The 24122-nt window shown below is 41.2% G+C and overlaps 1 protein-coding gene across 10 annotated transcripts in view; it reads right to left on the reverse strand.

Moving 5' to 3' along the window:
• PCGF5 (polycomb group ring finger 5) overlaps positions 1-24122 on the reverse strand; it is a 114722-nt gene that overhangs the window by 48014 nt on the left and 42586 nt on the right. For 3 of the 10 annotated variants that reach the window (XR_012326991.1, XM_033842600.2, XM_033842602.2), the window contains exons 1-2: positions 17298-17453; positions 14925-15219 (exon numbers count right to left, since the gene is read on the reverse strand). Coding sequence is in view for 7 of the 10 variants with exons in the window: in XM_033842600.2 (XP_033698491.1) it covers positions 14925-15036 (112 nt within the window). In the remaining 3 variants the exon portion in view is untranslated. Of the gene's footprint in view, positions 1-14924; positions 15220-17297; positions 17455-24122 lie in introns of those variants that run through there. The other 7 variants (XR_004522662.2, XR_004522661.2, XM_019943238.3 and 4 more) reach the window with 3 other exon arrangements.

Genomic DNA, 24122 nt, shown 5'->3' on the forward strand with positions numbered 1-24122 from the left:
AGAGGGAGGGAGGGAAGGAGAGGGAGGGGGAGAGAGGGGGGAGGGAGGGGGAGAGAGGGGGAGGGAGGGGGAGAGAGGGGGGAGGGAGAGAGCACGAGAACGCACACGTGCGTGCTGGGGGCTCGTAGCTATGTTAGGTACGAGTGATCAGGGTAGGACTTCCTAAGAAGGTAACATCTGAGCAGATTCTTTTGTTGTAAGAGTACACCCGAGTCCCCTATTCTCTACCTCTTTTTACCATGACATACAGCTATTAGGGTAACAACCCTTTACTATAATTCTCACAAAATTTGGATGAAGACAGTATTAGAAAACCTTAAAAAAGAAGCTTAGATATGAATATATCTGTCCTCCAAATTTCTTGGCCTCCAAAACATTCTAAATGTCTTTTAAAAAGTTAATGTTTGGGAGGGACGGCTGCCTTGCTAAGCCACACTGAGGTAGAAGGAAAAAAAGCTGAATTCTTTTGCAGATTGCTGGTATTTGCTCTTTTCCCAGGGACACTAGATACATCTCTGAAATTTGGGAAAGAAGGCCAATAGTACAGATAAGAGGCAAGAATGAAGGGGTATTATAAAGCCTGATCTTGTCCTGAATCTCTGATCCTGCCCTGGGGCTCTGTCGTTCAAAAGGTTTATCATGCTCAAGGTATTCAGGAATTCCTGGTTGTCTACCGGCCTTGGCCAAACAGAGAGGCACATGACATGCCCAGAGCAAGTCTTCATCTAGGTCAGCCAAAAGGCTAAGGGCAGGAGCCTATCCTCCCAGGGGCAAAGATACTAATCTAGGTTGTTCAAGAAAGAAATGTGAGGCTCATTTGTCCAGAGGTGCACACAGTTTCAAGAATAAGGCTGCTTAAGGCCAAGGCAGCCCCAGTGCTCAAGGATGCTGATGGGGAATATTAATCTATATTCTAGATCTGGACTGTCCAACACGATAGCCACTAGCGGCATGTGGCTCCCAAGCACTTGAAATGTTGCTACTTCAAGTTGAGATGTGCTGTAAGTGTAAAACACATGCCAGATTTTTAGAATGAAAAAAATCTCATTAATGTTATATTAATTACATGTGGAACTGATAATATTTTAGACATTGGATTAAATAAAATATATTAAAACTATTTCATTTGTTTTTTTTTAAGTGGCTTCTAGAAAATTTAAAATTACACAGGTGGCTCACATTTTATTTCTACTGAATAGTGCTCAACAGAGGGAGATAGAAAGCCCTATCAGGAGGTGAATTTATTTTTCACATCAACATTTGAGATACAGTATCTTATTCTACTTTTGCAGATGAAGGAGAAGAGGTTTTTACAAGCTAGGTAACCTGCCTTCCCTGATGAACGGCAGCACAGAGACTTGAATCCAGGATTTCTGATATGAAATCAAATTTTGCAGATTAAAAAAATGTTTTTAACTTTACAAAGGAAAAGAATGTAATGTAGAAATACCATCCCCCCAAAACATCTTTAGCATCTCTGCTAAATCTGACCACCAAGTAAACATGACAGATAAGCCATCCCATAGGGCATAGGAATTAACCTTACTACATAAAATATTACATTAAAAGAATTAAAAAAATTTTTTTACAGAGGCTAAGGCACGTAATTGTCTTTAATTAAATTTTTTTCAAATAGTTTAAGAGAAAAATTTAAGATGTTGAAATATAATATTTACTCTAGTTTTCTTTTTTGTTCAGATGATTTGGTGGTGGATGTCATCATTTTCATCATAATCACTAACAATTAAAAGGTTTATGTAACAGGTACCACCCAAACACTTCAAAATATATTTAATTCGACACAATTTCATAATTTAATATTCATTAAAACCCCATTAATTAGGTAATATTATTAGGCCTCTTACAGATGAAGAAACGGAATAGAGAACTTCAGCAGTTTGCCCAAAATCATGGAGCCAGTAAGTGGCGAAAGCCAGGATTTGAATCAAGAGCCCACTGTCTTATCCAGTGCATACCTATATGCTACACTGTCTTCTAATTTTATATCTATACATCTAAGGCATACAGAAAAAGAATGCCTTATCCCTTAATTTGGGAGCCTTAGATATGTCCACTTGTAGAATTAGAACTCCTTTTAAACTGAATATTTTGCACAAAATAGCCCTTTCAGGTAGCTTATATAGTCCTTAAATTAAAAAATTCTAGAAAATACATCTCTCACATGCTTTTAAAAGCTGTTAAATAAAGCACAAACTTATATAAATTAGAACCTGAGGAAATACAGGCCAGAACTTCACTGAAACTGGAAAAAAAAAAAAAAAGTAAAATGAGAATTTGCTTTCCCTTAGACGCTTAAAAAAAACTCATCACTACAAAACTGACCTTTGATTCTTAGTTTATAATTTGGTTTTTATATGAGCTGAAAAACACATTTTAAAAGTATCTTAAAGATTTAACACTAAGCTGTCTAACTGCTCAACTGCTGTACTGGTTAACTCAACTGGTCCAAGAATGATGTTTAAAAAGGTCCCAGTCTGCGGTTAAGACTGTGTGTGAAGACCAAGGAGAGACTTCATCCTCACCAGCCACTCTACAGAGAGATGCTGGAGCCAGCAGAAACACCTGGTCAGAAAGGGAGTTAGGCTCACCAAAGATATCCCCAGTTGCAAAAACACTTAAATGGTAACAAGTGCCAACATTTATTGAGCATTAACCAAACATCAGGCTCAGGGCTTTGTACGGCTTACTGTATGGACTGCTATCATCCTCCTCTGGCAAAGGAGGAATGCGATACCGGAGAGCCTGAGCAGGCTGCCCACATCTGCCCAGCTGTGTAGCCGACATGGCACCCAACCCCAGGCTGGATGTGCAGCTCAAGGCCTAAAATCCAAACCACTATGCAACACATCTTAAAATCAATACCATTTGGTCCCGAGCACCAGGATTTCATATTTTTAACTGATCTTTATATTTAGCTCATCACAACCATCATTAAACTTCTGCCCAAGGCTTACTAAGTGAAATTGTTCCTTTTACCATGTCTTAGATTTGAACTAGGTTGTTATACAGATTAGCAGGGAAAGAGTCATTGTGTCATCTAAAGCAGTGGTTTTCGAATTTAGATGGGCACCACAATCAACAATGAGACTTTCTAAAAGAACGGATTCATGGTCCCCATCCCAGACCAATTAAATCAATATCTCTGGGAGATTAGCACCAGGACTCTCACTGTGCAAAGCTCTCATTGAAGCAGCCAGAAGACAACTGGGAAAACCCAGCCACAAAATCCTTACTGGCTAGTGCCTCAGTGAGGCTGCCCCATTCCAGGATTTGGCCCTCTGCCAAATCCTAACCAGAAGCCACTTTCTCATTCACCATTAGGGAATCGCTGACACAGGACAAAACATAATCAAAAGAATATGCGATGAATGTGTTCTCTCTCTATAATGCAGACTTACATGAGAAGCCCAGGCAGTATGGCACAGTTGTTCTAGATGAAAGATAATCTTGAGGCAGAGAGCTGGATCTGAATCCCAGGTTCTGCCATTAGGCAAATTACTTTGTGCTTCTCTGTACAGGGAGATAACAAGGGTATCTACCTCACAGGGTTCTTAGGAAGATTAAATGAGATAATATATGTAAAATGTGTAAACGAGTGGTAACTTATGTTTAATAAATATGAGCTATCACTGTAAGTTAGATTGCTAGATGAGCATAAAATCATATGCATCAAAATCAGTAACCAAATATTGAGTGGCATCAGACCATGATTAGTTTGACGCATCTGTCTTAAATAACAGATACCTTGCTAATGGAACTTGAAGTATCTATCATGTACTGGTATTAACCCTCTGCAGCCATGTTCACCCTAGAGATAGTCTTGCAACTCAAGTATGATATTTATGGCACACTGCTTCAGCTGAATGGGAACTGCCTATCTTTGCATGTATGATACTTCTTTTTCTGGGGTTGAGGGTCCAAGATTGACCAACACTTTCACATTATATGCTCCTTCCTTAACTTTACATGTTTAATACAATTCTAGCACAGTCCCACTGGTCTAGGAGAAACCTTGTTGTGTCTCTTCCGGATCACTTTGCATATACCTGCTCTGAAGCACCATTTTATATTGATGCCACAGTTTAACTATTAAAAGGCTATCCTATTTTTTTATTTTCAAGTTCTTGAGGGGAGCGGGTTCTTCACAACAGGTACAAAGCCCATCTGTTGTTGCTATCTTGGATGTACGGTCCGCCCACATCTCTCATAGAAAGCTAACTTCCCAGCTTTTAATGACACAGTGATCTACGGAAATTTCTCTTCTTGAGCACCAATTCTGCTATCACTGATAATAAAACAATAACAGTCTTTTCTCTCATGTCCTTGGTCATGTCATTCATTAGTAATGCCCTGTTTATTAAAAGTGATCAAAGGCTGACTTCGTTAAAATCACCTGAGTGTGTTGGTTTTATCTGTCAACATAGAAGCATATTTTTTCCTCCTTCCTTAAGCACATCACTATCTTTATGTGCCCTTCTTAATAACACTCATTTGATACAGTTCACCTTTGAAAAATTTGCCTGTTATCTACTAACAATTTATAAGTAAACTGTGGTCATCTGCAAAGAGAAGAGGCATCAGTTTGTTGCTTTTGATACATATTTACATGTGAAACTGACATTATTTCTAAATTTTTCCAGAATAGCTGTAATTTGCTTCCATGAGACAGTATCTCCTGGTTTTACTCACATAAGGAACTAATGAACATCTTACGTTACACGTGGCACAGTTCTTTCAAAGGCCTACATGAGTTGCAATTTCATGGAGAACACTAAGGATAGCATTACTTTCTACTGAGGAGAATGCTTTATTCTTGTTTTTGCCAGGACAGAGGGACAGGCAGCAAGGCAGAGCTTGCTGGACAGGGTCAGGACACAGTCTTGGGGCTTCAGCACACTAGGGGAACCTGAGACCAAGCAGGTCAGGAGACCACGAAGTCCAGGAGGGCCTTCCAGAGACAGGCTTATGGAGTCAAGTGGGACTCCAGGGTGAGGGCAGACTCTAGTAGGTCAGTGAGTGCAATAATGATCTCATTCCCCTCCTTATCAACATAAATTCCATGACCAATCAGAATAATCACTTCCTCACACAGACTCTAAATAGCTTTGCTCTACTTCAACTCGTCTTCCCTTCTCTTCTTTTGTCATACTTGCTCAGTTAAACGATTAACCCTGGCTAAATCCAACTCTGCTTACTCTGCTCTGCAAGATTACAGCTGAACATTGTGGGAGAAAAACATGCATCATGCTGATTGGTCTCTCACCTTAAATTCATGACCATGACCCTCAAAAATGGGTCCTTCATCTGCCAGGCAGTCACCCTCAATGCCCTAATTCCATATGCTCTTCACCAATACTTCATACCTTTTCTCCTCTCTCCTCAAGCCCTCACTTATCCTCCCCCATCTCCACTCTCCACTGATGACCTCACTTCCTGTTCTACTGAAAACAAAAGGAAAGAAGAAAAAAAAAGGCAACAGAATTTATATCACCATACCTACTCACTCACTAACATCTAAACTTTGTGGTCTTGCCTGTTTCTAGAACTTTCACGTGTCAATCTCTGCTCTGTTCACTAGACCCTCTTCCAACGACCCGAGAACATTGCTCCATTGCTTCTCTCTCTCGCCTGTGTCAGTCTTCTGCTATCTGCTGAAGATTCCCATCAACATTCAAACATATTATTTCCCCATCTTTAAAAAAAAGAATCAAACTTCTGTTGACCCTACTTCCCTTGTCAGCTATCACTCCATTTCAGAGCTACCTATACTCTCTCTCTAATACCTCTCTTCCCATTCTTTTTTCACCCCTTCTTTAACTTCATTAAGGTGAAAGACTTACATAATCATTGTACAATTATCAAAACAATGAAATTAAAACATTTCCATCCTCTCACACCCACCCAGACTTCCACTCCTTACCACTCCACTGAAAGTGCTCAGCGAGATTATCCACGGTGCCTGCGCTGCTCAGCCTGGGCCTTTCAGTCCCATCTTATCAACACAACTGACTCGGCCAGTCCCTCCTCCTAGACACTATGTGTTTGCTTTGCCTCCCAGGACCTACTCTGTTTCCTCCTACCTCACTGCCTCCTCCCCCTCAGCGCCCAGGGCTCAGCCTTGGCCATCACCCCTTCTCCATCTATGCTCACTCCCTTGGCGCTCTCACTGATTAAATATGATCTAAATGCTGATCATCTCCAGACTCCTATGTCCAACTCCTAACTGGTTGGGATCAGGTATCTGATCAGCCAACCCCCTTTACCTTCTTAAATCTGTTCAACTGCCACCTTCCTGATGATGCCTACCCTGAGCACAGGCTTACTTTAAGTGGTCATACCCTCTCACTGATTGCCCAATTCCCTGTACCCAGCCTGACCTTCCCTTTTTCTGTAGCATTTACCACCAGAGCGTACCGTCATTTATACACTCTGACTTACCGCCTACTATGTTGCCTGATGTGTCCCAGGTGCCCAGAATAGCACCTGGAGGAGGAGGTGCTCAGTAAATATTTGTGGAATAAATGAGGACACAAGGGTTAGGAATAGAAGAGGGAGCCACGATTTTAGGACTTACAGGTGAACTACTGTAGTCAAGTCAGAAATCAGCCTAGATTTTCAACTAAGGCAAGGGAAGAGATTCTGAATTCACTAGTAATTTTCTTGACAATTAAAATGAGTTAATTCAATATAAGCTACATAATTTTCTAAAATAAAATGATCATTTTCTGTTAACCGAGTAATGTCAGCAGTTGAGCATTCTGAGAGAATATAGCTTTGTTCACTGGTTTCTGAATTTCTGATATATATATACACACAAGTCTGGCAAAACCCAGTATGTTATACAACACCAGGAGATATGATAGATCGTCAAAGTACCCAAACAGAAATTATCTTCTGCCTCCTCTACACTGGTTGGACTCTACTTGTTCATAATGTTTACACTCAGCCTTTGTGCTAGACTCTTACACATGACTGTACACCGACCACAATTTCTAACTCCGAATACATTTGGTTTTTAGGTTACATATTTTTCTCTCAATCCATCACTGGTATTAGTTCCAACTCATCCTGACCTAGATATAATTTATTCACAGAAACCAATACAGAAGACAACTTATTTGTTATCCCCTAGTTTTGTCTTTCAGTGTCCACTATGAATCTTTGCTCAACTTTTCAAACATTCTTTACTACCTAATGCATAGTTTCAAAAGCTAAAAGAACCATATATCTGATATAATTCTTCTTAACATTATTACCAATAATAGATGACACCAAGATTGTTTAAGGCCTATAATTATTCTTTCCTATTTAAAAAGAATCATCAAAATGAACACTATAATCATTTTCATGAATGACTAGTTTCTGCCAAAATATTGTTTGAAATATGTAACATCAGTTATACCAGTGACCTCATTTCTACCACAACCCTAGAACATTATATTTGCACCTACTGAAAGTACGGTTTCCAGTACGGTTTCTATTTAGGTTTAAGTACAGTTCCTATCTAGGCCTTTGATTATTACTCTAAAAACAAGTAAGTCTTGACTCTAAAAATCAAATTTTATAAAGAATACATTCTTGGAAAGTTCAATTTATATCTCTTCTTCATTATAATGGCTATCACTCAGAATTATTAATAAATTCAGATCCTGATTGGGTACATAATGACAGGTATACAGTCATGAAAACATAGAAGAGGCTTACTATATATATTTTGAAAATTCACATGCTGCTTAAAGAAATTTTAGAAAATGTAGACTAGCAGAAAGAAGAAAAAATAAAATTAGCAAATATCCCAATTTATTATGAAGAGGTACCTGAGTCAGACCGGAATAGGAACCTAGCTCTAGCACTTATTAGCTGTGTTACTTAACCTTTCTGAGTTTTGTCTCTGTGAAAAACACTAGCATGCCAATCTGAAATACTCTTCCCTCGAACTTTTCATAGCTTGCTCCTTCCTATTACTTACGCTCTCTGCTCAGATGGTAACTTCCAAGCAAGACCTTATTCTGTCTTATTTTTCTTCATAGCATGTGTTATACATAGAATCTAAAATTACATCATTCACTTGCTTTTTGTCTGTCTGTTCTATTGAAACATAAATTTAGGAGGACAGACTATATCTGTATTGTTTATTGCTGTCTTCCCACTGCCTAGAGTAATGACTGGCACAAGGTAGGTGCTAATAAACATTTGCTGACTGACTTAACTAGAAGGGTTCTTGGGAAGATTAAATAAGGCAATGCATGTATAAAGCCCATGACCCCCAATATAACATTCAATAAATAACAGCCATTATCTTAATTTTATTAGCATTTACTTCAATTACTGTATGATTAAAAGTACAAACTGCCTACTTCTAGAGGTGCTGGTTATTATTAATGTCTGGTCCAGAGCGTGCTTCTCAGACTTTAGTGAATCACAAAATCACCTGAAGGGCTTGCTATTACACAAATTTCCGGCCCTCTCCCCAGATATCCGGATTCAGTAGGTCTGTGGTAAGGCCTGAGAATGTGTATTCTAACAAGCTCCCAGGTGATGATGCTGCTGGTGTGGAGACTGCACTTTGAACAGCAAGTATATGTGGCATAAGATTTTTAAACACTGAGTATCAACATATCAAGAGTTCTCTGTACCTTAATTAAATACTTGTGTATTTATGATACTTGTTCAAAAAACAATAAATGATGGTAGAACTTAAATTTTACCATCTTATGATTAAATTATTCCTTCATTCTTACACAGTGCTACATAAAATTACCAAGTCCCTTAACTGTCACATCAATTCTATTTAATTATCAATTAACCCTTCTTCTTTACATAAATTGAAAACTAAATACAACAATGTTTTTCCAAAGAATTCATCTTAGTTAAGGGACTACCACCATAATTTCTGAAAAGGCAGAAAGAAGAAAGCTTTCTTTTCCTGTGCCACAGAATTCCATGTCTATAAACTTCCCTTTTTTCTGAGGAAAGAATCATCAGATTCTTAAAGAGGCCTCCAGCCACAAAAGAGTCAAGAACCAATGCACTGTGTTCTGCACATTTTAGCTGCTGGAACAAAGCTCCTTTGTTCTTAGTTTAAGTGAAAAGTCTTTCATTTTAAGTCAACAACCTATACAACCACCAGCAAACACACTCTAAGCAACCTCAAAAATTTCTCAGGACCCTGGTGCAAGAGATAGAGCATCCCTTAATTTAGAACCACCGATCTCTACTCCCCAATCCTGCGTCTCTCCCTCTCCCTACCCATGACCCACAAAGCTCCCACCTATATTTCAGAAGACAGTTTTTCAAAATCCGTAGTTCCTAACCCACACTATCTACATGCCTTTCAAGGTACCTTTCACTGCATTTGAATCTTGGAAAGGAAAAACACACAAACTAATCAACTGATTGACCATTTATTTATTCATTTCAGCTTTTACTGAACACTCAAGTACCAGGTACTAAGGATACACTTAAGCTAAATCGGCCTATGGGAGTAGACAGGTGGCATATGTTGGAGTAGATGAGCTTTAAAGGATGGGCGGCTGCTAGCCAGGCATACAGGAGACGTTCCAAGCAGAGCAAGCAGCTGAACCATGTGTGTGCAGTGTGTCAGGTGGTGGGGGGAGGGAGAGGGCAGAAATCAGTCACAGCTGCGTAGCTTTAATTTATCCTGAGGGCAGTAGAGTACCTTTAGGAAATTTTGGGTTGGCTGAAGCTTGAGCGATGAAGACAGTAAGCCCTTGTAAATGATCACCACTGACACAGCTTAGAAGTGGGCTGCAGGGACTTTGGTGAGAAGGAATGAGGACCTGAGTGAGAAAGGTCACAGAGGATGAGAGTGAAGGGACAGATTCAAGAGAGATTACAGAGAGAGACCAGACAGAACTTTGCCCCTGTTTTGTTAGTGAGGGTAAAGAGAGTCAAGCATGGAGAATATTTCTTGCTTGGACAACTGAATGTTGGCATCCCAGTCATTCACTTTTAGGTAATGTTAAGTTCCAGGAGGCTTCAGGACATCTAAGTGGACATCCAGTGGGATTCTGATGCTTAGAATAAAGATTTGGGAGACATCAGCATAGGCAGTTGAAGTCTCAGAGGAAGTGAGTTCATATAGAATAGAAAAAAATAGATCCAAATACACCTGTAGAAATTTCTTCTTGGCTTATGAGTTTTGCAGCAGAGTTTAAGTTCCAAATTTATCTTATTTACCACGCTACTCCACGGGCTAGCAAAGTGCCTGACATCTAATTCTTTATTTTAGAGAATTCAATAATTATTTGTGTGAACAAATTTATTTCCTTAGGTTTGTTAGGTTGTAAAAATTACCTCATAGACATGTAACCACATGTAACTTAACAAACCACACGTTTGTTAGGTTGTTAAAATTACCTCATAGACATGTGGATTTAGTTCATCTAGCATTAAGGGATCATTTAAAGGGAAAACTCATCTGTATTTTAAAATTTTACCTCATTTTAAAGTTTTATTATCCTTTTATCAAATGTCCTTGGTCTGCTGAAGGGAGCTGGTATTAGTAGTTGAGGTATGAGCCTACTTAAAGATGGGGCTTTTATAAGCCCCCTTTTTTTTTTTTTTTTTTGCGACTCCTTGTCAGAAGTGTGGGACATTCCGCGCTGCCATCTCTGCCTCCCCCTTCCTTCTGACTGCCTTGCCCCTTTCTCTGTCTTCCACAGAGCTGAGTGCTAAGAACACCAAGGGCTGCTGCAGTCAGACAGTCTGCTGTCATTTTGGCCCTTGTTTCTACATCCACAGGGAAGCCAGGCAGTGTTAGCTCCCGAATTTCTTAATGGGAGAACAGGGATCAACAAACTGATTCGAGGAGAGAGAAAGAGTCGAGATGCATGTGCAGAGTAATCTGAAAGAGTAAAGGAACTCCGTTTATCCATATCAAAGCAGGGAGAGCCACTCATGATCCCTACACCTCCCACCCCAAAGCACCTCCACTGCAGCCAGGCCCAAGCGTGTATGTCCCCGCCTGAGAAGGCCTTGGGCCCATGGCTTCAGGAATTGCAGAAAACACTCTTTTTGGTTCCTTCTCTGGCATTCATTCTGCTGCAACATCCTGACATATATCTGCTATTACATCATTCTGTTTCCTCATTTTCATCACACTTAACAGCATCCAAATTTATTGATATTTTATACATTCCCTAACTTGACTACTATTCCTTCAGAATAGAACCAGAGTTCTGAAGGGACTGGTCCTAAAGGCTGCTTCTGCTCACCAATAATAAAGCTCCATTTACACATGTCAAACTCGAATAGTAAGAACAAAATCTTTCTCTTTTATTGGGAGTTTCCATAATAAGAACTACTGTTTACCCATTCTTTACTTATAGTATCATAAAATTATAGTTTATGTACAAAGTTATTTTAATAAGATATTTTTTATATGCCAAAGTCAAGATGAAAACTATCTGGGGGTACCTCATTGTCACTTAACACTTCTCACTCTCCTCCTGTCTCATTTGGCCATCTTCTCTATTGGGCCATGTTCTCTATTTGGGATCTATACTGATCCCAAATCATTGTACCACATATATCTGTCCCACCTTATACCTAAGAAAACCAGGTAACATCATAGAGCCAACCAATGATTAAGGAACATGCTTTACAGTACTATTTATTTTATCAATACAAATAGGGGGATATTTTGCAAGTGGGATAGTTTTTGCCTATAAGCCCCAGTATGAATATGAACCAAGAAATATATAGAAATCCAAGGACCAGAAAGTGCATAAAGCTTAGCACTACAGAATCCTCAGGTCTCCTAAGACACTGGGTTGAGTGCCTGACTCCACCATCTTTTACTCTACTGTTCTGTGTTCTCTGTGGATGAAAGAGGCCATATTTGTGTCTTTTAATCACAATTCTGCCATGTTCATTCTCTCTCAGTAAAGGGGCTTGCTGACTGCCAAGGGATTTTTCAGGCCAGAATGATAAGAGCTGTTAAGCGGTCACCTATCCCTTTAGACTTTAATTAAATTGCTGTTGCAAACATAAACATAACCCTTGCTTATAAACTTATTGTTTATACTTCTAGAATCTTTTGTTTTTCCTTCAAAAAAGTAACATTTAGGAAATTCCGTGGTGGCGCAGTGGTTGAGAATCCACCTGCCATTGCAGGGGACACGTGTTCAAGCCCTGGTCCGGGAAGATCCCACATGCCGTGGAGCAACTAAGCCCGTGCGCCACCAACTACTGAGCCTGCACTCTGGAGTCTGCGAGCCACAACTACCGAGCCTGCGTGCCACAACTACCGAAGCCCACGTGCCTAGAGCCCGTGCTCTGCAACATGAGAAGCCACTGCAATGAGAAGCCCGCGCACCACAATGAACAGTAGCTCCTGCTCGCCACATCTAGAGAAAGCCCGCGCGCAGCAACGAAGACCCAACGCAGCCAAAATAAATAAATAAATAAATAAATTTATATTAAAAAAAATAACATTTAAACTGGGATTTCATTATGTCCCAAAGAAAATTTTCTTTCAGAAGAACAGATATAAAATCTGTATTATATAGATAAAAACTGGAGAATTTGTGCTTTCTTCGCATCTGCCAAACAGAACTGGCAGGTTTTGCCGGACAAATCCAATTATAAAAACAATGCACTAATGTCAGAAGAAGCAAAACAAAACAGACTGTGGACCATGTCCAGGTGCCATGCTTCATGTAGTGGGAAACAGGAAAGTATAAGACAGTCCCCACTCTAGAGTAGCCACATCCTACTGGTTCTTCCTCCAAAATACATCCACAGTCAATCACTCTTCCCTGCCTCCATCTCACACCTCATTACCCTGGCTGAAGGCCCCATAATCTTTCAGCTGACCTGCAGCAATAGCCTTCTCACTGATTAGCTGTTCCTTAAACTTGCGAAGGGCATTCCCACCTCAAGGCTGTGTACTTGCTTTTCCCTCTGCCCAGAACGCTCTTCCCATATATCCAGAGTTCAATCCCTTCAGGTTTCTGTCCAAATGTCATCATATCAAAGAGGCCAACCCTGACACACTATATAAAATGACCCCAACTCTCCTATCTACAATCCTTCTTTGTTCTTCATAGCATTTAACACAATCTAACGTGGCATATGTTTATTATTGGTTTTCCCCTTTCTTGAGAGCAGAGATTTTTGACTACCTTGTTCACTGCTGCTATTCTCTGTGCCTAGAATGGTGCCTGGCACACGGTAGGCATTCAATAAATATCTGTTTGATGATGTTTAACTGATAACTGTTCAAGTTAGATAATGATACAGTGCAACAGTAAATGAGCATTTCAAGACAGTTCATAGTTAACTGGTAACTGAACAGCATGGGCCCAGTAATACCTCCAAAAAGTATACATCAACATCACTTGGAGAGGTTTGCCAAAATACACATGTCCAGACCTCATCACAACACCCACCAATCTCTCCAGGTGGAGGTGTGAAAAAGTTTATGTTTAAACAGCATCCTAGGTGACTTTTTTTTTGTGGTAAAATATTTATAAAATCTGCCATTTTAACAACTAACAGGTGATTCTTTTTTTGCAACCCTGTTTAAAACTACCGGTATAATAGTATGTAGGTTAAGCAGAGGGAGAATAGCTGAAGGGGGGATTAAAAAAATGTCCCAGGTTATCTTAGAAAGAGCATGGGCTTTGGAGCTGAATACAGGTCTCCTACTCATAAGCTGCGGGACTGGGCAAGTGACTTAGCTCTTAAGCTTCCACACCCACAAGTGAAGATAATCTCTATACTCTCTCTGTCTCCCCACATCCCCTCCAAACTGCTTCAAGGTTACTGTAAAGCTAAAATGAAATCAAGTATATACAGTATCTACTTTGGTGCACATAACAGGCATTAAACTAGAACGTACTGGAATTACCTTCATTGAAATAGGAAAATAAATTCATATTGGCAAAAACACAAAAAATAGGTGAAATACTGGCCTAAGTGGCTATAAAAATGTCTCTCTACTGATAGGACAGGTGAAAAAGAAACTTGTCAGGAGTTCCACAGATATGATCATTCATTAGAACAGTGATTCTCAAACTTGTGCGTGCTTCAGAATCACCTGGAGGGATTGTTAAACACAGATGTCTGGGCCTCCTCCCAGAGTGCTTCAGTAATTCTGGGGGGAGTCCTGATAATCTGCATTTCTAACAAGTTCCCAGGGGATGCTGAGGCTGTTGGTCATTGGTCAAAGGGTACAGTTTCAGTTATACAAGATGAGTAAGTCCTAGAGATCTACTGTACAGCATAGTGCCCACGGTTAACAATACTGTGTTGTACACTTAAAAATTTGCTAGGAGGGTAGATTTTACATTGTGTTCTTATCACAATAATAATAATAATAAACGAGGGTGAGAGAAAACTTTTGGAGGTGATGGATAAGGTTTATGGCATTGATGTGGGTGATGGTTTCATGTGTATATACTTATCTCTAAACTCATCAAGTTATACACATTAAACACGTACAGCTTTTTTACGTCAACCATACCTCAGTAAAGTGATTTTAAAAAACCCACAATGAATTAAAGTATGCAGATCCTAAAAAAATCTCTGAGCATATTAATTCTTTCAGTAAAATTTTTAAAAAGCGAAAACCTGAAATAGTTCACGTAAAAAAAAACTGTTATAGTTTAACCAATAACTGCTTATGATTTTCAGAACATTTTAAAATCAGATAAAAGTGAACTATAACAATCTAAAAAAGAAACAAGAAAAAATTCATACCACTGGTATCCCAGTGAGAAATTCAATTCTGAAAATAAATTCAAAGTTAATTCTCAGAATACTCATTGTTTTAAAAGTTAAAATCTAGAGGAAAAACCCCAAAATGTGGTAGTTTTAAAAGAAGAAGTGTAACCCAAAACTTCTGATAGGTAGATGACAAAATAAAGAACACTTACAGGTATGGAGGCATTCCGTCACTGTAGTTGGCTTGATCAGATACCCTTTACAGATATAGCAAGTGATGTAAGGATTGAAATCTTTCACCAAGTGTTTCCTCTGGGTAGCCATTCGTGGTTAGCTAGGACTGGCTCTAGTAGTTCAGGCAAACAGGGGTATTAAGTGGATGAAAGTCTGATCCCAGGAGCTGCTGTGGAGTTCCCAACTGGATGTCCTGAGGCATGAGAACTAACATCCAGACTTCTCATGAGATCGCTGGTCATCACTCCTTTTGGTGGTTCTGCTTTCCCATATCTTCTTCCACAGTAATTTTAAAAAGACGAGAGAAAAAGGTGTCAAATTACCCGTACTGTATTAACACCAATGTATTAGCAACAAGTATTACATGTTCCAAACTGGGTGAACAGGTGAATAGAACATTTCCCTCACTGTAACATTAATTTGTAAACCTGCTATGATTAAGTCAGAATAATAACAAATTCATCCAATCCTGAGGCCTCAACTATCATATCTATACAAATGACACCTGAGGCTATTAACTCTGGTACCTCTTGAGTAATGCATTTTAACTATCTGCTTGACTGCTCTATTAGGAGTTACTGCCAACACAAGCTAAAAGATTCAAAATTGAAGCCATTATCCTCCCTATCAAAATGCTCCCTATTTCCATTCTGTACTCCACACCTAGTCGGTAATCAAATCAAATGGATGTCCTTTTCCATTCCATCCACAGCCATCCTACTCAAATATTACCTCTCCACCTGCAGCCCAACTTACGTTCTACCAAGTTTATTCTATCACATTTGGATCCTCTTCTCAAAGAATGTCAGTGTCTCCTCTTTACTCTGTAACAGAGAAACCTTTAAATTTCTCAGCTTGTCGTATAAGACCCTCCACAGGCTGACCTTAACATATCATTCAAAGCTCAGGAAAACTGAAAGGATGGCTCTTTCCATAGTCCATTCTGCAGGTCCTATGCCCTCCATCCAAAGAGCTCTTCTGCTCCCCTATCTAGAGCCTACCTATTCTTCAAACCCTTTTCCAAAGCTATCCTCTGTGTAATCTCCCCGGTTTTTTTTACCCTTATTTCTCTCCTGTTACATTTTCCTTCTATTTTTATTTACAGTTACATTCATTCTTAATCTCCTCTATTAGACTGCAAAATCTTAAACAGACACCAGTCACATTTAGTAAATGTATAACCTGGGCAATGTTACTTATCGTCTCTAAGTCTTACGGTTTTTTAAACTGTAAAATGAAAACAAGAATGCCAGCCTCCTACAGTTGTGACGATTAAATGAGACAACATACATATAGCTAGCACATTGTAAAAACTGAATGTCATTAATTTTTTTAACTTTTTTTTTTTCCAGAAACGTCTAGGATGGCTTGTCCATATGGTTACTTTAAAAAGTTTTAAAGGTTTCTTACAACAAACGTGTCCTCTTAGAGGACACAACATGAAAAAAAGGTGTGGATTTCCCAAGTTAATTCTATAAACAAAAACTTTTCTATCTCAGCTATTAACTCATAAGTTAAATATAAAGCAACTGGAGAGGTAAAAGGTATCGTTCCATCTTGCATCGACAGACACATCGCCACTGAGAATATGCACGGAATAGGTTCTGCAAGTAATCATCCTATCCGCTCAGGAAATTGTGTCGAGGGTGTAACAGAAAGAGAGCGTAATTATCAGACAGGGGGTCTGGGTTCTGGTCCTGAGCCCCTGTATGACCTGCAGCAAGGCACTTATTATCCGTGCCTGGATCTCGGCCTCCTCCTCTATATACTGGGATTAACGGCCCTGCCTTTCTCACAGGTTTGCTACGAAGCTCCAAAGTCAGACAAAGTCCTCTGAAACCGGACATCCACAGTCCCGACCCGGGGTGGGATTGTGATCTTAAGCCATAGAGCCCTGTCACCAAGAAGGTTAAAGGAAGCAAGTACTTGCAGTGACGGGGCGGGGGCAGGAGGGAACTTTTCCTCGTCCTCCGGCAGGACCCGGTAGCACTGCCCTAGGCGGTCCCAGCACAAGCCTCCCCGCCCGCCTGGCAGGTGCGCGGGCCAGGGCCCGGCGGACGCGCCGCTCGGGCCGGGCCGGGGCTGCGCCTGGGAGGACGCGCCGCCTCTCCCAGGGCCGTGCGCCCGCCGCCCTCTCCGCCCCCGACCGTAAGGCGCGACCTCAAAGCCCCCAGACCCCGGCAGGCCACCCCCATCCCCGCCCCCCGAAGAGCTCTCCCGGCTCCAGACGGGGCCTGCCGCGGCAGGTGCTTGGAGGTGCCGCTCCGGCTCCCGGCGCAAACTTGGGCGGGGAGCGCAGGGGCGGCCGAGTTCCGGCCCTTCGGCCGCTCTCCAGCCAGCCGGGTACCTACCCCGCGGCTGCCGCCACCGCCGCTCCTCGCCGCCAGCGCGCCGGCCTCAGAAGGAAGGAAAGTGAAAGAGAAACAGCGCCTGCCGCGGCCTGGCCGGTCCCCGCGCCCCGTCCGCCCTCCCCCTGCAGGCGGGAGCGCGCCGGCTCCGCGGGGCCACTCGACTCGGGCCCGATAGGGCGCGGCGGGCCTCGGGCCCAGGGCCGGTGCCGCCTCCAAGGGCAACTCCACCCCCTTCCAACCGCCGGAGCCGCCGGCCGGCCCCGCCCCCTCCACGCCCCCCGCCGCCACGCCCGCAGGCCACGCCCGCCCGCCCGAGCTCCTCGCAGGTACCCCGGCCGCCCCGGCCGCCTCGCCGCCCGGCTTCCAGGGCGACGGTAGATTTGACCAAATTTTATCTCAGTTCTTCTTCTCCTCACCACCGACCCCTCCCAGTTGTTTTCATCATAACAATGTCTGGCATATTTTCCCTGGCGGGTTTACAAGCGATGGTCGGTGCTGAGAATGAGTCACCCTGCGAAATTGTCTACTCAGCTGCGTCTTCCCCAAACTAGCCCCACGTGGGCCGCGGTGGGGACGAAGGCCGCTTGATTTGCACCCTATTTAAGAACCACTAAGGAACTTATTACTGGGCGTGGTGTCTGGAGATCAGGATCAAGGACAACTGGAAGCAAGGGAGAACGATGGGGGTGGGGGGTGTTCGTGGAAAGGTGAAGAGTTCTTACTTCTTGCAAGGTTCAAAACAAACCAACCAACCAACCCCAGTTCTCTTTCTAGTGGACTTTAAGAACTACAAGCGCAAAAAATTTATTCAAAAGCATACATTAAAGGATTCCTCAAAGTCATTCAATCCTAATATACTGCATTCCACAAACTTACAAATTTCTATTACAACCAGTATTTTGCTAAACATAAATTAGACTTGGTTCTTTGTTGCTTAGAAGACTGCAATCCAGTAATCCTAAAATAGCAGGCAAATCAGCATGGTGTACACCAGTAAACAAAAGTTCAAAAGAACACCCCAAAGGGTATCTGCCAAGGGCCACTTTCAATCTTGTGTATTAGAAAGAGGAAAAGGTGCTGCAATTACATCATCTTTGCCTCTGGAGAAGTGAGGGCAGTGATGGCTAGGGAGCTGACAGTAATAGAGAAGGGATGGGGGGAAATTAGTGCAAAGTATTTGCCTTACCTCCAAACGACATGAGTCACCTTAGTAATACCAGAGTGGAGATGGCTCTAGTGGCAAACCAAGGAACCCAGTGACCACTGGTCTAGCAGGGTGCAAGTGTTCAAAGATCCATTTCAAATTTAAAATACACCAAGAAGTAGACAAGACAGCTTTAAAAATCATCCAATTAATAATTAAACTTAGGTAGAGTGGACATAACCTTTAAAAATGACCATTTTTAACATCATAGCAGGAGCAACACATTTTCTGAAACAGTTTTCAATGACCACATTTTCATAGTCCTTATAAGAACCATTGTGCAAAAGTATACATGCCAATTTCCAAGCTGGGACCAACTTCAGCAAGTCCTGGCAATCACAACGAGCAAAGAAAACAAGTCCGATAAAATGACTTTATAGTTGCAGGATTCCTCTCCAGATCTTTCATCTTGGAAACTAACTAAACATATCAATATGTGAAAAGTCACCCTATTTCTAGTATATTTAAAATATGTAATGGGGGACTTCCCTTGTGGCGCAGTGGTTAAGACTCCGCGATCCCAACGCAGGGGGCCTGGGTTCGATCCCTGGTCAGGGAACTAGATCCCACATGCATGCCGCAACTAAGAAACCCACCTGCCGCATCTAGGACCTGGCACAACCAAATAAATATATAAAATAGATATTAAAAAAATATATGTAATGGAAGATTTCACTGTATAAACTACAACATATACATTATGACTTATTTTCCTAATTTACATCTGAAGCTATTTTAAATGTATTTTTAAAGAATAACACTTAATGAAGTCCAGGGGGCTTAAGTGTTATTGGTGATCAACACTAAGTGGGGTTAATCAGCATTCCCTGAGGAGATGAGCTTGAGATGGATATTAGGAGGACTTACATTAGTAATGGAGGGAGGGGTCAGAAATATGCTACAGAGCAGTACCTGAAGATAGACATGGAGGCGGGGTTGCCATAATGAAACTGCAAATGGTGGACCTGGAAGCGGGGAGAGAATGACAGCCTTTGTAAGAAAATCTGTGCTTCGTGTCCTGAGGCAGCATGGTTTGTAGTAAAGTGTTCAGTAGTTTCTCCTTTCCCCTCTTCAGCTACCACCCCACCCTGCCCATTCCAAGAAAAAAAATGCGCACACACAAAAAAGAAAAAACAAAACCTCAAACATGTGTCTGGTTAAAAAAATAACAAAAAAAATGGCGAGAGGGAATGTTAAGAAGGGGCCAGTTTCCTGACTCGTGTAAGTTCTGAGGATTGAAACATAGGACTTTTAGCTGCTGTGTGGCATCTCCTCCCTTACGACTGCTTTCTACTTTCCAGTAGCTCACCCCTTAGTCCCTTGGTTCTGACTGTGGGGACTGGAACAAACCATAGAAGCCTCAGTATGAGGGGGTGGCTTTGATAACAAATCTCAAAAACCAGTGGGACCCTCAAGTAAACAAAGGCCTGGGAGCAACTAGATATACAGGACCAGGAAAGAGAAAAGGCAGGTAAAAGATCACAGCTGAGAGTCCCCTTATCACTAATCTACTTGAGCTGTCTCATTTTACAGATGTAGAAACCAAGATCCTGAGAAGTGACAAATTCATAATCACAGAGTTCATTTTGGTAAAGCCAAGACCAAAACAAAGGTACCAGTTCCATATTATTTACACGTCTTAAGAGAACTTCTCAAACCCAAGAAGTTAAGAGGGGTTAGGTAAGAAAAAGATTAACTTACAAGGAAATAAAGGAACAAAGGGAGGGAAGAATAAATGAAGGGAGGGAGGGAAATGGCGACTACAGAGTACTTAGCAGTGAACTGGCCAGTGGTGATTTCCCATCAAAGCAGCAAAATCCCACAGTGATAGCTTGTTTCATTTGATCATTGATCCAGATTCTTCCAGGAAACCACAATTGGCTCTTGACAACCCTTGGAACTACTTGGAGCTATCTGCGTACCTAACAAATGTTTTCATTACTTTATACTTTATGTCTAGAGTTTTATTTCAGTTAAGGTTAGGCCATGGATGGGTAATTCTGTACTGAAAAGTTCACATTCCTTCCTTGCCTAATAAATACATCATCGATGAACAGATGTTTAATAGCATAACATTTTAAAAGAGTTACATCTTTACATTTCCCTGAAATATTAATGACTTTTCCATGATTGTCAATTATTTTATATACCTAAGTATGCTATTTAAGCTTTTAACATAGACTATCTCTAACATAAAACTACCCTCTGTAATCTAAAAGTCATCCTACAGAGATTTTAGAAAATATTAAAATTTAAAGTGTCCTACTGGGCCTGAATGTATTTATTTTATGGCCATGGATATTACAGCTCAAAATCTATGACTGCCTAAAATCAATGATGGAGGAATGGGAAGGAACAGAGAACTGAAGGACTTCCAATCACCCTTGACCATGTGTCTTTTTCTCTTAACATAACCCTCCCTTGTAATCAATAATTCTCAAGGACTGTCTCTGCTAAATGTCTCTTGAATCCTTTAACTTAACCTACCCTGGTTCAGATCACCATCATTTCTACCCATCCCCATTACTTCAATGAACTCTTAGACTGTCTCCCTACAGCTCTTCCCTGCCAAACCACTCTCCACAGCACAGCCAGAGAAGAGGACGCTTTCTAACTGAAAATTTGATCATGCTGCTCCCTGACTTAAAAAAAACCCTTGTTCTTAAGATAAAGCCCCAATACTTAATAAGCCCACCCCATATCCCTGTCACTTCTACAGCCTCTCCATTGAACTCCATGCTGCAGTCATAACGAACCTTTTACCCTCTAGCGCTAGAGATGGCTGTTCTTTCAAATGAGCATCCTGTCCCAATTCTATCCCAATCCCCTCCCCACCCTTGCTAAATCTGCCCAACCCTTATTTATTCTTTGGGTATCTGATGATCTCAAAGGCCACATTCTCAGAAACCTCAAAGTAGATGAGGCGCCTCCTTGATGTACATACACTACACACACACACACACACACACACACACACACACACACACAGTGCCGTGTGTGTGTGTGTGTGTGTGTGTGTGTATATATGTAGAGAGAGAGAGAGAGAGAGAGAGAGAGAGAGAGAGAGAGAGCGCAACTCATCCTTCTTCTCTCAAGTCCCACGTTACACTGTCTTGTATTACCTGGTTAACTTGTCTGAACCAACTGCTAGCACATAAGCCCAGTGAATCCATCACTTGACTGCATGCCTAGCAGAGTGGATGGCAAACAGTAATCATTCAAATAAATATTGACTGAAAAACTGAATAACTGCACACACTCTAAGACATTCTGTGTATTTTGGGGGGGATTTCTTCTTGGAGGGATCCTTACAAAGGATACGTTAATCCCTGCCCTCCAGGACTACTAATTAAAGTCACACCAGGGAGTAGAGACTTATCCACAAGAAACAATTATGGAGCAGTATACCAAATTTATTAAAAAAGTGTCAAATGAAAGAGAATCAAATGACAAAAACTCCAGTTGAAAGAAGTACTATGGGTGGTCAAGAAACTAGCCCTGCATGCTTAAGATTCTGCCAGTTACAAAGACAGCAAGGCAAAATACCAAAAGCTATGGATATGAAAAATAAATGAGAAAGCCAGAGAAAAAATGAGAAGTCAAATTACTAATAGTGAGAACAGATAAATAGCATTAGGAATAGAGACAAGATTAGTCTGCTGAAGACTGTGCAACTAGCTTAATAAATATTTTAAAGTGCTTTAGATACATTACGCTAAAGGGACAAACCAACCAAATTTTCTTTTCTCCCTTGAGAGGTAGAAAAAACTAGCTGTAGTTTCCTCACTGTGATGTCAACAGTTGTCTGGGGCAAGTTCCAGTTATACTGGAAGAACAGAGAATGGAACTAAAATAGGCACAGACTATAAGGAAAGACTGGATTTACTCCATCAGGGCTACCATAGTTTAAAACATCAGCACAGAGCCACAACTGTTATTTTGAGCGGTCAGATTAAATCCCTGAAGATCATAAATGCACAAATGCAGGAACTTAGAATATTCCATCAAATCTGAATGTAGATGATTCTAAGTTAGAAGTGACTATAGAAAACTTAGGGAAAAAATGTTCTATCAAAAAAAAAGATATGAAATTCAATTGGCGCAAGTGCAATATAGAAACTTAGTGACATCGACATTCAACTATCAGAGAAAAGCAGGCACACGAATTGAAAAAGTCCTAACTTTACAGGTAGCCGTGGTTTAGAAGAAAGGACACTGTACCCAGAGTCAAGAGAACCTCGTTTTTGGTTTTTTTTTTTTTTTGCGGTATGCGGGCCTCTCACTATTGTGGCCTCTCCCGTTGCGGAGCGCAGGCTCCGGACGCGCAGGCTCAGCGGCCATGGCTCACGGGCCCAGCCGCTCCGCGGCATGTGGGATCCTCCCAGACCGGGGCAGAAACCCATGTCCCCTGCATTGGCAGGCGGACTCTCAACCACTGCGCCACCAGGGAAGCCCTTGATACCTTCTTGAAGAGAAGCTGAAAAAAGCACCAGTATCAAAGCGTCTTGGATTAGATGATGAATGAGAATACAAGATGGCTGTATAGAAAACAGTTAACAGAGCATACACCCCATGAGGGCCAGGACTTTATCATTACTGCTGTATCCCTTGAATCAAGTCTAGAACATAATATGGGACTTCCCTGGTGGTCTGCACTTCCACTGCAGGGGACGTGGGTTCGATCCCTGGTCGGAGTTAAGATCCCACAGGCCGCACGGCGTGGCCAAAGTAAGTCTAAAACATAATAGGCTCTCATTAAATATGTGTTGAATGAAGGAATGTATAAGCAAATAAACGAATTCTGACTTCGCAGCCAACTGCCCATGTTCAAATTCTGGTACAATCTCGTACTACTCTGTGTTCTAGGGCAAAGAACTGTTTCCTGCCTCAGTTTTCTCACTGCTTAAATGGATATAATTAAAAGTACATACCTCAGAGGAATTTTTATGAGGATTATATGAGACACTATAAGTAATGCACTTTGTACATAGTAAGCTAACAAATGCTTGCTGAGTTAATTTTAAGAATTTCATACCTAGACAAAACAATGAAAACATAGGACATAATTTAAGGCCTGATGAGAAACAAATACTTATAACAAATGCCTTCATACAATTTATCTGCTTTTAGGATGTACATGGAGGTAACAGTCACCTAACTTTCCTGCCAGGTACCCTTCCTCCTCCTCTAAGAATTTTAAAAGATTACTCTCTAAGTGGTAAGTGTGTAAAATATGAAAATCATGGCTTAAATTACTCATCAAGATGAAGTCAAGAAATAGGATGTACACAGCAGTGTAGAGTTTTATGAACATTTAAAACTTCAACTGAGTGACCTGGGTATAGTCTCGGATATTAAGAAAAGTTGATCAGCTTACCCTGGTCCAAGACAAGTGGTGAGTCAGTCAGGGAGAAGGCTAGGATTTTCCTGTTTCTGTAAAGCATAGTTCCTTCAATTAAAAAGTTATGGATAAGCTAGTCACAAAGGATGAATATCGTATTTTTCCACTTATAGGAGGTACTTAGAGTAGTCAAATTCATAGAAACAGAAAATAGAATGGGAGTTGCCAGGGGCTTGGGGCTGGTGGGGGGCAGCGATGGGAACGAAAAGTTATTGTTTAA

The sequence above is a fragment of the Tursiops truncatus genome, chromosome 16 (genome assembly GCF_011762595.2).
Source record: "Tursiops truncatus isolate mTurTru1 chromosome 16, mTurTru1.mat.Y, whole genome shotgun sequence".
NCBI lineage: Eukaryota > Metazoa > Chordata > Mammalia > Artiodactyla > Delphinidae > Tursiops > Tursiops truncatus.